Consider the following 12,430-nt stretch of genomic DNA (forward strand, 5'->3'; position numbering starts at 1 on the left):
TCTTAATTTCCTATTATATCATGGGCTGCTTATCAATGGCTCCAGATTCCAGACAGATTGTTAGTTCTATGTTTAAATTAGCAGCTTGGGATGAGATGAATTTTTAAAAAAAGTAGTTCTACATTCACTCCTTGAGCACAACAACAAAAACATGCATAAATAATAAAATATAGCATAAAATAGTTGACAAATGTCTTGAGGTGAGGTAACCAAGATATACGGTAAGCAGAATAATTGATGACAGGCTGATTAATTATTAAAAAATGATGCACCACCAAAGTGTAATGCTTTGCATTATTCCTGCAATACCACCCTGGGGCGTGCATTATTTTTCAATAATTAAATTTATTAAAAACGTTTTTTTTATTCACTTTATATTTTAGCTGTAAAAAAACCTTAATTATATAAAAAAACAGGCTTTCTGTGTACATATGCAATCCACACATTTGTTTTCTTTTTACTCGTTCCCTTTCATTCATTACCTTTTTTTATTTACTCATTTATTTATTATGTATTTGAATATTAATATTTGAGAATTTTGGGGAAGAGCGGATGACAACACGTATATAAAAAAAGCACCAATATAAAAACGATTTCATGTGAATTTGTACAACTTTATTTGTACTAAAACAAAAAGGAAAAAAATCAAGAATAAAGGGTCCACCCTAAAGTCTAAATCTCAGTGGGGTGAAAGCAGATCATAAAACACACAAATGAGATCATAGAAATTCATAAGCACTTGCCAACAATTTGGCAAATTGTCAGGAGAGTGTTTCACAACATGTGAAGAAGAGACTTCCACCGTTTTCTCTACAACATACTTAACCACAGGCCTTTTTTACTTCCAAGTTGAATCATTCAGAAACCCATATATTACAGGTTGGCCTACAAATTGATGTAACAACTGAATGATTTTATTACTTTAGTTAAACTGTAAATGGTTTGGGTTGTTGTTTTGCTTGATTGCATGTCATCTGTAGACCTAAATATGTTTATTTGATTTGAAACTGTATGAAGGATGCACTAAAGTAATTTTTGTGCCAGCCTGCCAGGAAAAGTGTGAAATATGTTTGTGTGTGTGGGAGACAGAGAGATTCCAGTTGAACAGGAAGGGGAGAGGGGATTGCGCCTAGCTTGATGTAATGCTATGTGTCAGACTCAGTGGAGCGCTATCATCTGTGGGAGGTCAATGAGTACAGAGGGATATCCTGCCTACATAGACATACTTCATACTCAAACCTGCTGTGATCCCATAAGACAAGGGCCAGACTGCCTTTGGCTAAATCTCTCAAATTGAATGTGTCAAACAAGATTCCAGAAGTCATTGCCCACAGCTGAACTGAGTATTTAATTCTTGTTGGGTTGCTATTGGCTTCAGTCTGATATCATGCTTTCTTAGTCTAAATGTTCCCTTCTCGTTAATGAACATGATGGCAAAGTAGGAATCATCCAATTTGAAGGAAACTGAAGCCTCGATTTAATTATTAAGGCCCATCAAAACTACAGCCTCTGGGGCATTTTAAATTAAAAACATGAGCTGTTGACACCAGATTTGCCACTGAAGTGCAAAAAGAGCTTTGTCAAATATCCGCCAGAGAGAGCATTTTCAATAACGGGGTACAAGCTTGGTCCTTCGGTCCACTTATGGCACAAATTTCCATGCACTGGATGCCAGAGTATTTTTACAGAAGATTCACATTTGTTTAAATACCAGAGCACATTGACATGAGATCCTGTAGAGGTTAAATTACACACTTTGTAAAAAGCAGCTGACCCTTTGCATTTACAGCTTGCAGTTAAGCGGTTTAAAAGCTAGTCTTCCTTTCATGTAAGTAATAAAACCCTTCTTGATTTGTAATAAAAATTCATTCTCTGAAAATACATTAAATTTCATGTTCTTCAAGGCTTCAGGAGCCTCCTTGTTATATATATATATATATATATATATATATATATATATATATATATATATATATGTATGTATGTATGTATTTATTTATTTGGACACTGGAATTTTTTTAAAAGTAATGTAAAATATATAAGTATATACAGGCACACACTTACTAAGTATGAGTTATATAAAAAAATAAAGCTTTAACAGTCACATTTAATCAGTTCTCTGTTTGTTATCTTTCTTTAAAATAAATGTACTGTAAAATAAAATAAATGTGAAATAAATGTAGTTTTTAAAATAAGTTTGTATCCTTTGCCACGGAATTGAGATTTTTATTTTATATAATTAAAAAAAATATTATATAATTATTATATAGTTATATTAATTGAGACAAAGCAATCAATTTTTTTGCTTGCGTACTAGTATTTAAATGTATGTGTCCTTTTGTGGAGCTGACACTGTAGATTTTCAGACGCACTCTTTTACAGCTAATGGCATTAATGAAGTTCTGGACATTGATTGGCTGGGGATAAATCTGTGCTCTTCAAATTGATTGGCTTTAATTGTTTATTGATTTTAGAATGTAGTTGGGCTGAGGATGATTGACGTCTCACCCAGTGTCAAGATCCTATAGAGCTGGAGATCAGACAAATACATCACATGATGGAATAACAGTGTAGCACAGTGATGAGTCATCATTGCAGCTTAATCAGATTTCTAATCGAAATTACAATTACGTAATCGTTTAAAGCAGCAATTAATCGTTCAAATTCCACTTATGTTCTTCTGCACAATTCTACATGTTATCTTAAGGGTTTTTCCATTCTTTTAATTTTAGTATAACTTTAAAATTATATAAAAAAGTATAAATATGAATGGTATTATAAAGAAACCAATCCCGTGTAGATTTCATTTCAGGCTTAATACTATAGAAAAGCACTAAAGGTTTTTCAGTTAGAGAGTTTTCAGCTTTTTTATTTTCATATAAAATACGGCATGCAGTTGCATCAATAAATGGTATAAACATCATTGAGTGTAAATTGTGATCATCGTAATTAATAATCACAATTTCAAGGGAATAATCAACAATTATGATTTTTGTCATAATGGTGCAGCCCTAATTGCAGTGCGTACACACACTCTTCAAACCTCTTACCCTCAGTACCACTGCAAGCTCTTCACAAGCCCCATCCACCAACACTTGATGACCAGATGAGCTAATCCCCTCATTTCTCAGCCAATCACAGCGGCTGTTTGCTTTCTCATGGTGTTTCAGCTTCCTGTTGGTCCGTACCAGTTGTCAGGTTAGATTTAGCACAACAGGAAGTCATTGATCTCATCTGTTTTCTAATGCGTCTGTTTGAGCAGCAATCTCTTTTTGGATTAGGGTCACTTACAATATCATTATATAATGGCCCTCTTTTTTATCTGTGTGTGTGTGCGTGTTCAGGTCAGGATACTTGTGCCCATTTGTCCATGTTTATCCTTAAGGAGGTGTAGGATTGTGCAACTCTTCGGACAACAGTAGACCAAGCGCCAAATGTTAATGGCATACAGTGTGATAATGGCACACACAGACTCGAAGCTGATTGGTCAGTCTCAGTGTTGCCTGTCCCTCGGTCTCTGTTAATCAGGGTCTGTTCATTGTATTCACCCTGCTACTGATAATCGAAAACATGAAATATTTCCCAGGATAAAAATCATGTGCCACTTGGACTCTCTCTTACCACAACAATCAGATCAAATATAATAATATTGTCATGACCTATTACTGTTCTTCAGATTTTTGGGAACAAGATGTTCATTCCCTCTCTGGATGGAGCTCTGTTTCAGTGGAACAGGGACAGGGAGAGTATGGAGGCTGTTCCATTCAGTGTTGAGTCCCTGCTGGACTCCTCGTACTGCATCGGAGAGGACACTGTGCTTGTAGGGGGCAAGACCCTCACCACGTATGGCCTTGGTGCTTACAGCGGCAAGGTAACTCAAACCCTTTTTATTTCACTTGTTTTATGGAACAATAAATGATTGATGTGCTGTGACACTATGCAAACTCTTATCTCATAGTGTTGGTTTTCAGCTTTAACCTCCCTCTCTTTTTCTCTGTAGTTGAAGTATATTTGTTCAGCGGTGGGCTGCAGTCGGTGGGGGGATGAGGAAGGAGAGCCGGAGGACGTACTGTTACTCCAGAGAACACAGAAAACTGTCAGAGCTGTGAGGCCTCGGAACGGGTTTGAGAAGTAAGAAATATCCACAGGCTCTGTTGAGCACTTCATGTGACCTTGCTTTTGAGTTCAAAAGTCACAAGAGGTGGATTGGATGCATGATATGCTAGCTTGTTTCAGCATCGCATAGTTTGGAAGTTTGATATTGAAAAACAATTGTAGAATATTAGACGTCCAGGTAAAATGCCAGTTGTTTTCTGTTTTCTCTCCCTGTTAGATGGAACTTCAGCGTGGGAAACTTTGAGCTAAAATTCATCCCAGAGATCCAGTCCAACATTAACTTTCTGGAGGGGGAGGCATCTAATGGGGAGACATGGCGAGAGGTCAGACATGAAGCACAACGCGTCATCCAAGAGGAAACAACACAAACCAAAAATCATGCTAATGCACATCCAAACTCGCACACTCAGGTAGAGGGCTTAGACCTGGTCATTAAGGTTTCTGTGCCGGACTGGAAAGTCATGGCCTTCAGCAACAAACCAGAAGGACAGCTGATCTGGGAGCATCAGGTAACACAACTCAACCCGTTTTGTTGCCATTTGGAGTCTAAGCTGAAACTGATGATGAACAAAGTCACATTTCTCATGATTTCTTTTCTTTCCATTTTTGTAAAGTTTTGCACACCCATTGCCTCTGCGTGGTTGGTAGGAGGGGGGAAGGTGACACCTATTAGCCTGTTCGATGACACCTCGTATAACTCCCACACTGAGACTGAGGCTCAGGAGGATGATGACATCATGGAGGAGGCCCGCGGGGCCATGGAGTCCAGCGTTTACCTGGGTAACACACACTTGACAGTGTTTAAGAGAACATGTTTACATCTGGTGTAAAAATTGGTATTGGCTGAACCAGTTAATAGTCAGGTCTAAATACGCGTCCTGACCTGTCAGTCAACCATTATGATAAAACAAGAGCTATAACTTTGACTTTAAAAGAAAATAACTGTTTACTCAAAATTTGAAAATCCAGCTTTAAATGTAGTCAATACAGTTGCTCAGCTAAAATGAGTATTCTGTTCATTTCTTTTTTTTTTTTTTTTTTTTGAGAAATAGAGACATGTAATGGGACTCTAAAATGTTCTTTCTCTCTCATTAAAGGAATGTTTCAGGGTCAGCTGTACCTCCAGTCCTCTGTGAGAATCTCCGAGAAGTTTCCATCAAAGCCCAAAGCTCTGAACGATTGGAGCAGTAACAGTCCCACGATGCCACCACCTACGGTTAAATGGAAACCCCTCATCCGTGAGTATATTTCACATCATACAAACAAATATATGCACTAACGACAGTGTGATGTTGTCAATAACACTTGTCCATTTCCTCCTAGATTCCCCTTCCCGTACTCCAGTCCTGGTGGGCTCTGAGGAGTTTGATAAATGTCTGAATAATGATAAATTCTCTCATGAGGAGTACAGTAATGGAGCTTTGTCAATACTGCAGTACCCGTATGGTAAGAACAACAGTCTTTAAGGCCATTTCAGCACTTGATTTGACTGTGAATGTGTGGTTTGAGAGAGAATTTGAGCTTATCACCTTCTCTGTTTTCCAATGCAGATAATGGATACTACTTTCCATACAGTCCTCGTTACCGCAACCGGCGTGATGAGACGGCAGTGAGTGTTCTGATGAAGAAAGATGGACAAGGGTCACAGGTGAGAAGGAAAGACCCTGTGCTGCTTCTGCCGTGGTGGAAAGAGATTCTGGGTACCATCATCTTCTGCATCGCTGCCACTACCTACATTGTCCGCAAGTTCTTCCACCCATCCACAGCATACATGCGGGTAAACAAAAACTCCTAATACACACATGACATGTTTTTTATAGTGTCAAAATAATGTCAGTGAAAAGTCATGTTTGTTGCTCTGTTTTAATTCATCTGTGCAGCAACGAAAGGAGTCTGAGACACAGTGTCAAACTGACAGCAAGTTTGAACTAGATGTTACAGAGCCCAAAGAAATTGTTGTCACAGAGACACGTCCCTCTGAATATGTCTCTAGGTAAGTGAGCATGGATGTAGAATTTCATATTTATGTTAATATTGCTCTGGGGTCCATTGTAAGTTTATTAGTGTAGGATGATTTAATAAAATTTTTGGAGAACTCTGCATAATAAACACTACAGCAAACTCGCACAACTAGTAGTAGTTAAAAAAAAATGTTTTCAGAAATAATGCCCGTTTTCATTTTCCATTATTTGGACAAACATAGATACTCTCGCCACTGGTTGAACATGTGTCCAACGTGAGGAAAATTGAAAATGAGGAAATTCAAACCCATTTCTTAAATTAGTTTACACTTGCTTGAACATTGTACATTGGAGACTTGCAGTTGCTGAATGTGGAATGCACAGATGGCATCGTGATCTTGTAAATTCTTATGAGTAAATGCACAGCTATTATGACTCGAGTGCACTTGCTATGCAGTTTGATTGTTTTCAAGTGGCGTTTTAAATGACTAATTTATACAGTATGTAACTGTTTTAGTAGGTTTGATGTTGAGCTCAGTTGAACACTGCCACACAACTGTACTTCTGTACAACATACAGCGGTGATTCAGAGCAGCAGAGCAAGGTCCAAAGGAATATTTTCCTAACTGATTTGTGTTTGTGTGTGTATCAGGTACTTGACAGACTTTCAGCCAGTGCAATGTTTGGGACGTGGTGGATTTGGTGTTGTTTTTGAGGCACGCAACAAAGTGGACGACTGCAATTATGCCATCAAGAGGATCCGTCTACCCAACAGGTATCAATCAACACAAAACATTAGCGCTCCATAAAAACCTTCATTTGGGATACAGGTGTGTGTATGTTTGTCTTTAATGCTGTGTTTGTGACTATAGGGAACTGGCCCGTGAGAAGGTCATGCGAGAGGTGAAGGCTCTAGCTAAGCTGGAACACCCAGGCATCATCCGTTACTTCAACGCCTGGCAGGAGAGTCCACCCCAGGGCTGGCAGGAGGACATGGACAAATGCTGGCTCAAAGACGCCAGGTGCGAAAAATGGCCTTGAACATAAACTTGGTGACTTTTGATAAATCCAGGGTTGTTGCGGTCATAGATAGCCAGAGAATTTTTAAAGTCATGGTGATTTCTAGGCCTTTAAAAGTCGTGAAAAAGTTCTCTAGCAATTTTTTTTTTAAGTTATACAATATTTCATTGTTATGAATTTTTAGAGAGGTTACGGTGTCTATTAAATTTTTTTTCTTTTTCAATCATACTACCGTATTTTTCGGACTATAAGTCGCACCTGAGTATAAGTCGCATCAGTCCAAAAATACGTCATGATGAGGAACAAAACAAATATATGTCGCACTGGACTATAAGTCGGATTTATTTAGAGAACCAAGAACCAAGAGAAAACATTACCATCTACAGCCATGAGAGGGCACTCTGGGGTAGGCTACAGGAGCACTGAGCAGCATAGAGCGCCCTCTCGCGGCTGTAGACGGTAATGTTTGCTCTTGGTTCATTTCTCTTGGTGTAATTATAAAATATTTTACATTGAATTTAAAATAAAGTCAGATCTGTTGCCTAGCACATTTCTTCTTATAATGTTATCATTGTTGCTTAATATTTTTGGGGAAATCCATGATACACCATGATTCAAAAGTTTGAAGTAAGATTTTAAGATTAAAAAAAAATATTTCAGGTAGGACGCATTAAAATTGATTGAAAAGTGACCGTAAAGACGTTTATAATTTTACAAAAGGTTTTTGTTTTTATTTATTTTGAAATGTTCTTTTGAATTTTTTTTTTTTTATTCAACAAATAAAAAGTGAATTATTTTTTTATTATAAAATAAAATCTGGTGTATCTTAGTGAAGCAAGGGCATTTACTGGAAGGCTCCTGTTCTTAACTTCTACAGTAGCGCTGACTGGCTGCTGAGCTCTCCTGACCACATGGAGGCGTTCTCAGTTAAGGTTCCTGTGGTCACTCCTTCTCCAGTGGACTCCTCATGCATGTGTGCGGCCGGTGGGGATATGAGCGTGTGCATCGGGGATCAGGTGTGTGTGGAGGGCCTGGGGCCCGACAGTATGATGTCAGAGCGTGACAGTCAGGCTGACCCAGATGCTGTCGTGGAGGTCTCAGATTCCCCACACTCCTTTGAGCTCTGCCCTCCCCGAACAGCTATTCACGGCGATTGCACTTCTTCCTCCTTCGATATCGTCTTCGAGGACTCGGGCTGTGAACACCAGGACAATGACAGTGACGGAAGTACACCAGTGCCACCTGCGTGCCTTTCACAGTCTGACTCCAAACCTCAGAGTAGTGTATCAGTGGGACCCCCCGCTTCCTTACCTTCAAGGCCCACCTCTTTGAGCCTGGCCCCCAGCACCCCCTGTCCTGCCACGCGGCCCCCGCTCACACCCAAGGTCTTCTTGTACATTCAGATGCAGCTGTGCAGGAAGGAGGACCTGAAGGACTGGATGGCTCAGAGGTGTCTGCCTGAGCTCAGGGAACACGCTCAGTGTCTGGACATCTTCCTGCAGATCGCAGAAGCTGTGGATTTCCTGCATGGCAAAGGGCTTATGCACAGAGATCTTAAGGTAGGTGCTGAAAAGGAAACGTGCTTGCAGTGAGTAGGAAACAAAGCAGACTGCTCTTTCATTTTCTTTTCTTTCTTTCTTTTTTTCTCTCAGCCATCTAATATCTTCTTCACAATGGATGACGTGGTGAAGGTGGGAGACTTTGGACTGGTCACTGCCATGGATCAGGAAGAAGATGACGAGGAGCTGAGTACCCTTGCACCAATGCCAGTCTATGCCCGTCACACTGGCCAAGTGGGCACGAAACTCTATATGAGCCCTGAACAGGTCAGTTCCAGTCACGTAATTTAGTGTGAAAACAGTCTTGGTGTTTAGCATTAAACAAGCAAAGCAAAACGATGAAATTGCATGGCAGGAGATAAAAACAGCTTAAAGGAGGTATAATATAACATTTAGGATCACAAGAGTCACATTTTAGGATTTGAATGTCATAGAGACTATGACTTGGGCCAGCTAGCAACTACTGTACATATCCACATGTCTAAGAACACCTTAACAGACTCATTACAACATCCTAGTTTTATTCTGATGTAAGATGTAAAAATATATTTATTTCAAAACAATTTTTTCCCTTTCGTCTCTTCCTTGTCCCTCTGTAGATGTCTGGGAATTCTTATTCACACAAGGTAGACATATATTCCCTCGGCCTGATTCTTTTTGAGCTTCTCTATCCGTTCCGCACCCAGATGGAGAGAGTCAGGGTAAGACCATTGTTTAATATTGTGAATATATTACAATTCAAAATAAATGTTTTCCGTTTTAATATATTTTAACTAATTTATTCCTTTAAAATATTTTTGTAGCAAAATAAATGTTTACATTTTTTGTTGAATAAAAGTATAAGGCTAAATTACTGACCCTAAGCTTCTAGTACTTTTTTTTCAATTGTACCAAATGATAAACATCTAACTGTTTTTCTTGCAGACTCTCACAGAGGTCAGAGCACTGCAGTTTCCTGCTGCTTTTTGTAAGGCCAATATCCTGGAAGTAAGTTTGTGTTTGTTTGTCTATACTGCTTGGTATTTTGCAATGGATGTGGGAGGTGGAGTGGGAGTGACCTAACGATTTGGAAATCCTAAAGATGTACAACACTTCTGGTGCCCCCTATAGGTGCCAAGTTACAAGTACAACATCAGCATCTAATAGTCTAATATTTTCCATTCAGACAGCAGCAGAATTCAGTTGTTAGACCCATTTTAGAATAAAACATTTAGAATGTTAAATCAGCTGTATTTGTATAGGACACACCATTTTATATAAATACATTATACATGCATTCATATATTCATACATTACAGATGATTGCGCACAACTCCGTAGAATACAGGTCTATTCTCTCACCATTTTCTATTGTGAGAATTAAAATTGTCTTGCCTTTGGTTATTCGTTCAAATAGACAGTATTTAAACTGCTACTGTAAGCAAGTGGCTCTCTGCCATTTTAACTCAAAGTCCCCATATAGTTAAACTTTTTTTATGTATTTTTACATGAGATATTATTGTGTATTTTTCCACACATTAATATCATTGTGTTTGTGTTTCAGGCTCAGATGGTGTACTGTATGCTGTCCCGAGTGCCTGCGGAGCGGCCAGAGGCGTCAGAGATCACAGAGGCCCCTTTGTTCCAGAAGCTGGAAGTTCCCTGTAGAATCCGACAACGCACTCGAACATACAGTGCTTCATCGGCTGGACGACCATCGCGACAGATCTCCTCCTCAAACTAGAACTCCCACTCAAAGACAGACACATGCTGTGCCTCATCTGCGGGATGACAAACACAACCAGTCACCACCTCTTAGAACGCACATCATTCAGATGAAGAGCAGATAATCTGAGCCCAACTAAACAACAGATCATTCCACAAACCTCTACAACTGGAACCAAACACGCCGTAACCATTCAGTGATTTACAATGAGTCCCCATTGCATTTCTTTTAACTAATATTTGACCAACATTTTAGCACTCCCACACACACACTTGCTGTAGGAGGAGAGTTGCTGTATTTCCAGTGCTAACGAATGTTGCCTTTGGATGCCGTTCACTCTGCATGTCTTAAACAGGAAAGTTGTGCGACGCGTGCTTTCCTGTCCGAACAGAAAGTTGTACGAGTTATTTTTCTCCTCTAGTGTAAATAGGCTAAAAAAGAAAAACAGGAGAGGCTTTGTGTGCTTTAAAGGTGCTCGTTCAAGACTGAACGCACAGGTTCAGAGGCATTATAGCCACTCGCTGTGACAGTGTTAGAGGCTTATGTGCACAGTACTTGATGAACGTGAATCTGCGTATGACTGAGCGGATGTGGAAATATTCAAACTGCCTTTAAGCTGGACTTTAAGACATGAATGACATGTTTGTGATGATGGTCAGTATGAGACTTTAAACATCATTCTGTAAAATAATTAGTCATTAGCACCCAGAAAGGTAGTTTACTGCATTTCAAATAATTTTGAAACATTTTTCCTAAAAAAATAAATGAATAAAAAAATCTGAATAAGAAGTGCTTTGACTAATCACACAATAAGAAAGGATACAGCTGGAGGAATCACTTCGACCAAATATTCAGCACACCCTTAATTTTAACATATCAGGTAATTACTGATTTTGTGAAAAAAAAAAAATTTCTTACCAATTTTGATTTAGAGGGACTCAATTTTTGTTTTTTGTATATGATGGAATTTTCTGTATAGTAACTACGTTTTATGACTACTTTTTTTTTCTTTTTTTTTTTACTTCTATGGACAATTTTCCTAAGAATTGTGGTCAAAGTTTGAGAGGATGGCGATAAGAGTGGATCGTTATGGTCTCTGGTAATGGATTTGATCTCTTTACTGGGCGCCTTAAGGTGCCGCTTTATGTATGTGATTACTGGTGTGTTTCCTGAACGGGCCTTTATGCTGCAGAATGGACATGAGATTATGACCTTTGACCCTTAATCAATACGACTGCGTCCTGTAATCCATGTCAGGGACCACATGTGACCCCTTCACCTTTTAACCTGTATCTGTGACCCTGGCCCAGTGAAGAGAGCAACAAGTGCTGATCCTGTTTGTGTAGATCACTGTGTCAAATCCTTCCACCAGATCTTTCCCTGCCTAATGATCTTCTTCAGTCTCTTGGTTTAAATCGGTTTTATTCATGCCTGGTTCACTGTCGTTAATGTAGCATTTGGTTCGGACAATTCAGTTTCTCCAGTGTTTTTCAGATGTTTTTGTTTTGTAATCCCACTTCATGTTCTTTAGCTCAGCCATGTCTCTCGCCATCTTTGTAAATTTGTTTGTTTGTTTTTATTTATGTTGAGTACAAAAATCATTCCACTGGATTGGTTGAGGTATAAATAAGGTATATGAATGCACTTCATCCAGTGGAGTGTGTTGAAATATTGTGACTTCTTACAAGTCAGAATTTAATAAACATTCTATGATGTTTGTAAAAGTGCTTTGTTATCATGCTTTCCCAAGAATCGTTTTATAACACCGTAAAACAAATTATTTCTAAAAGTTTTGTTTCACTTTTATTCCTAATGTTTGTTTGTTTGATGTTTGTCATGCTGGATACAAATATCATATTACTTTGTGTGTGCCATTAACAACTCATGAAAACTAAAACGATGTTGACAATTTATAAAAGCTAATTTGTTATTACTCATGCATACATGCACAATAGTTAAACATAAAACCGTTACCAAAACTGAGCCTCCAAAACTTAAGTGTACGTTGGATGACTAGTCCCAGGATGTTCCAGAAAGCACTAGAATTTATAGAATATTAAAGAATGTTG

The 12,430-nt window shown here is 38.7% G+C and overlaps 1 protein-coding gene across 2 annotated transcripts in view; it reads left to right on the top strand.

The window, feature by feature from the left end:
• LOC132110835 (eukaryotic translation initiation factor 2-alpha kinase 3-like) overlaps positions 1-11,339 on the top strand; it is a 29,492-nt gene extending 18,153 nt beyond the window's left edge. Inside the window, exons 3-18 of one of the 2 annotated variants that reach the window (XM_059517842.1) lie at positions 3,677-3,871; positions 4,001-4,131; positions 4,334-4,439; positions 4,527-4,625; positions 4,731-4,896; positions 5,214-5,354; positions 5,440-5,562; positions 5,667-5,893; positions 5,997-6,109; positions 6,730-6,852; positions 6,950-7,099; positions 7,975-8,656; positions 8,750-8,923; positions 9,256-9,357; positions 9,581-9,643; positions 10,200-11,339. In XM_059517842.1, the coding sequence (XP_059373825.1) occupies positions 3,677-3,871; positions 4,001-4,131; positions 4,334-4,439; positions 4,527-4,625; positions 4,731-4,896; positions 5,214-5,354; positions 5,440-5,562; positions 5,667-5,893; positions 5,997-6,109; positions 6,730-6,852; positions 6,950-7,099; positions 7,975-8,656; positions 8,750-8,923; positions 9,256-9,357; positions 9,581-9,643; positions 10,200-10,379 (2,775 nt within the window). In that variant the 3' untranslated portion in view covers positions 10,380-11,339. Of the gene's footprint in view, positions 1-3,676; positions 3,872-4,000; positions 4,132-4,333; positions 4,626-4,730; positions 4,897-5,213; positions 5,355-5,439; positions 5,563-5,666; positions 5,894-5,996; positions 6,110-6,729; positions 6,853-6,949; positions 7,100-7,974; positions 8,657-8,749; positions 8,924-9,255; positions 9,358-9,580; positions 9,644-10,199 lie in introns of both variants that reach the window. The other variant, XM_059517841.1, reaches the window with a different exon arrangement.
• The last annotated feature ends 1,091 nt before the right edge of the window (positions 11,340-12,430 follow it).

This window comes from Carassius carassius, chromosome 30, assembly GCF_963082965.1.
Source record: "Carassius carassius chromosome 30, fCarCar2.1, whole genome shotgun sequence".
NCBI lineage: Eukaryota > Metazoa > Chordata > Actinopteri > Cypriniformes > Cyprinidae > Carassius > Carassius carassius.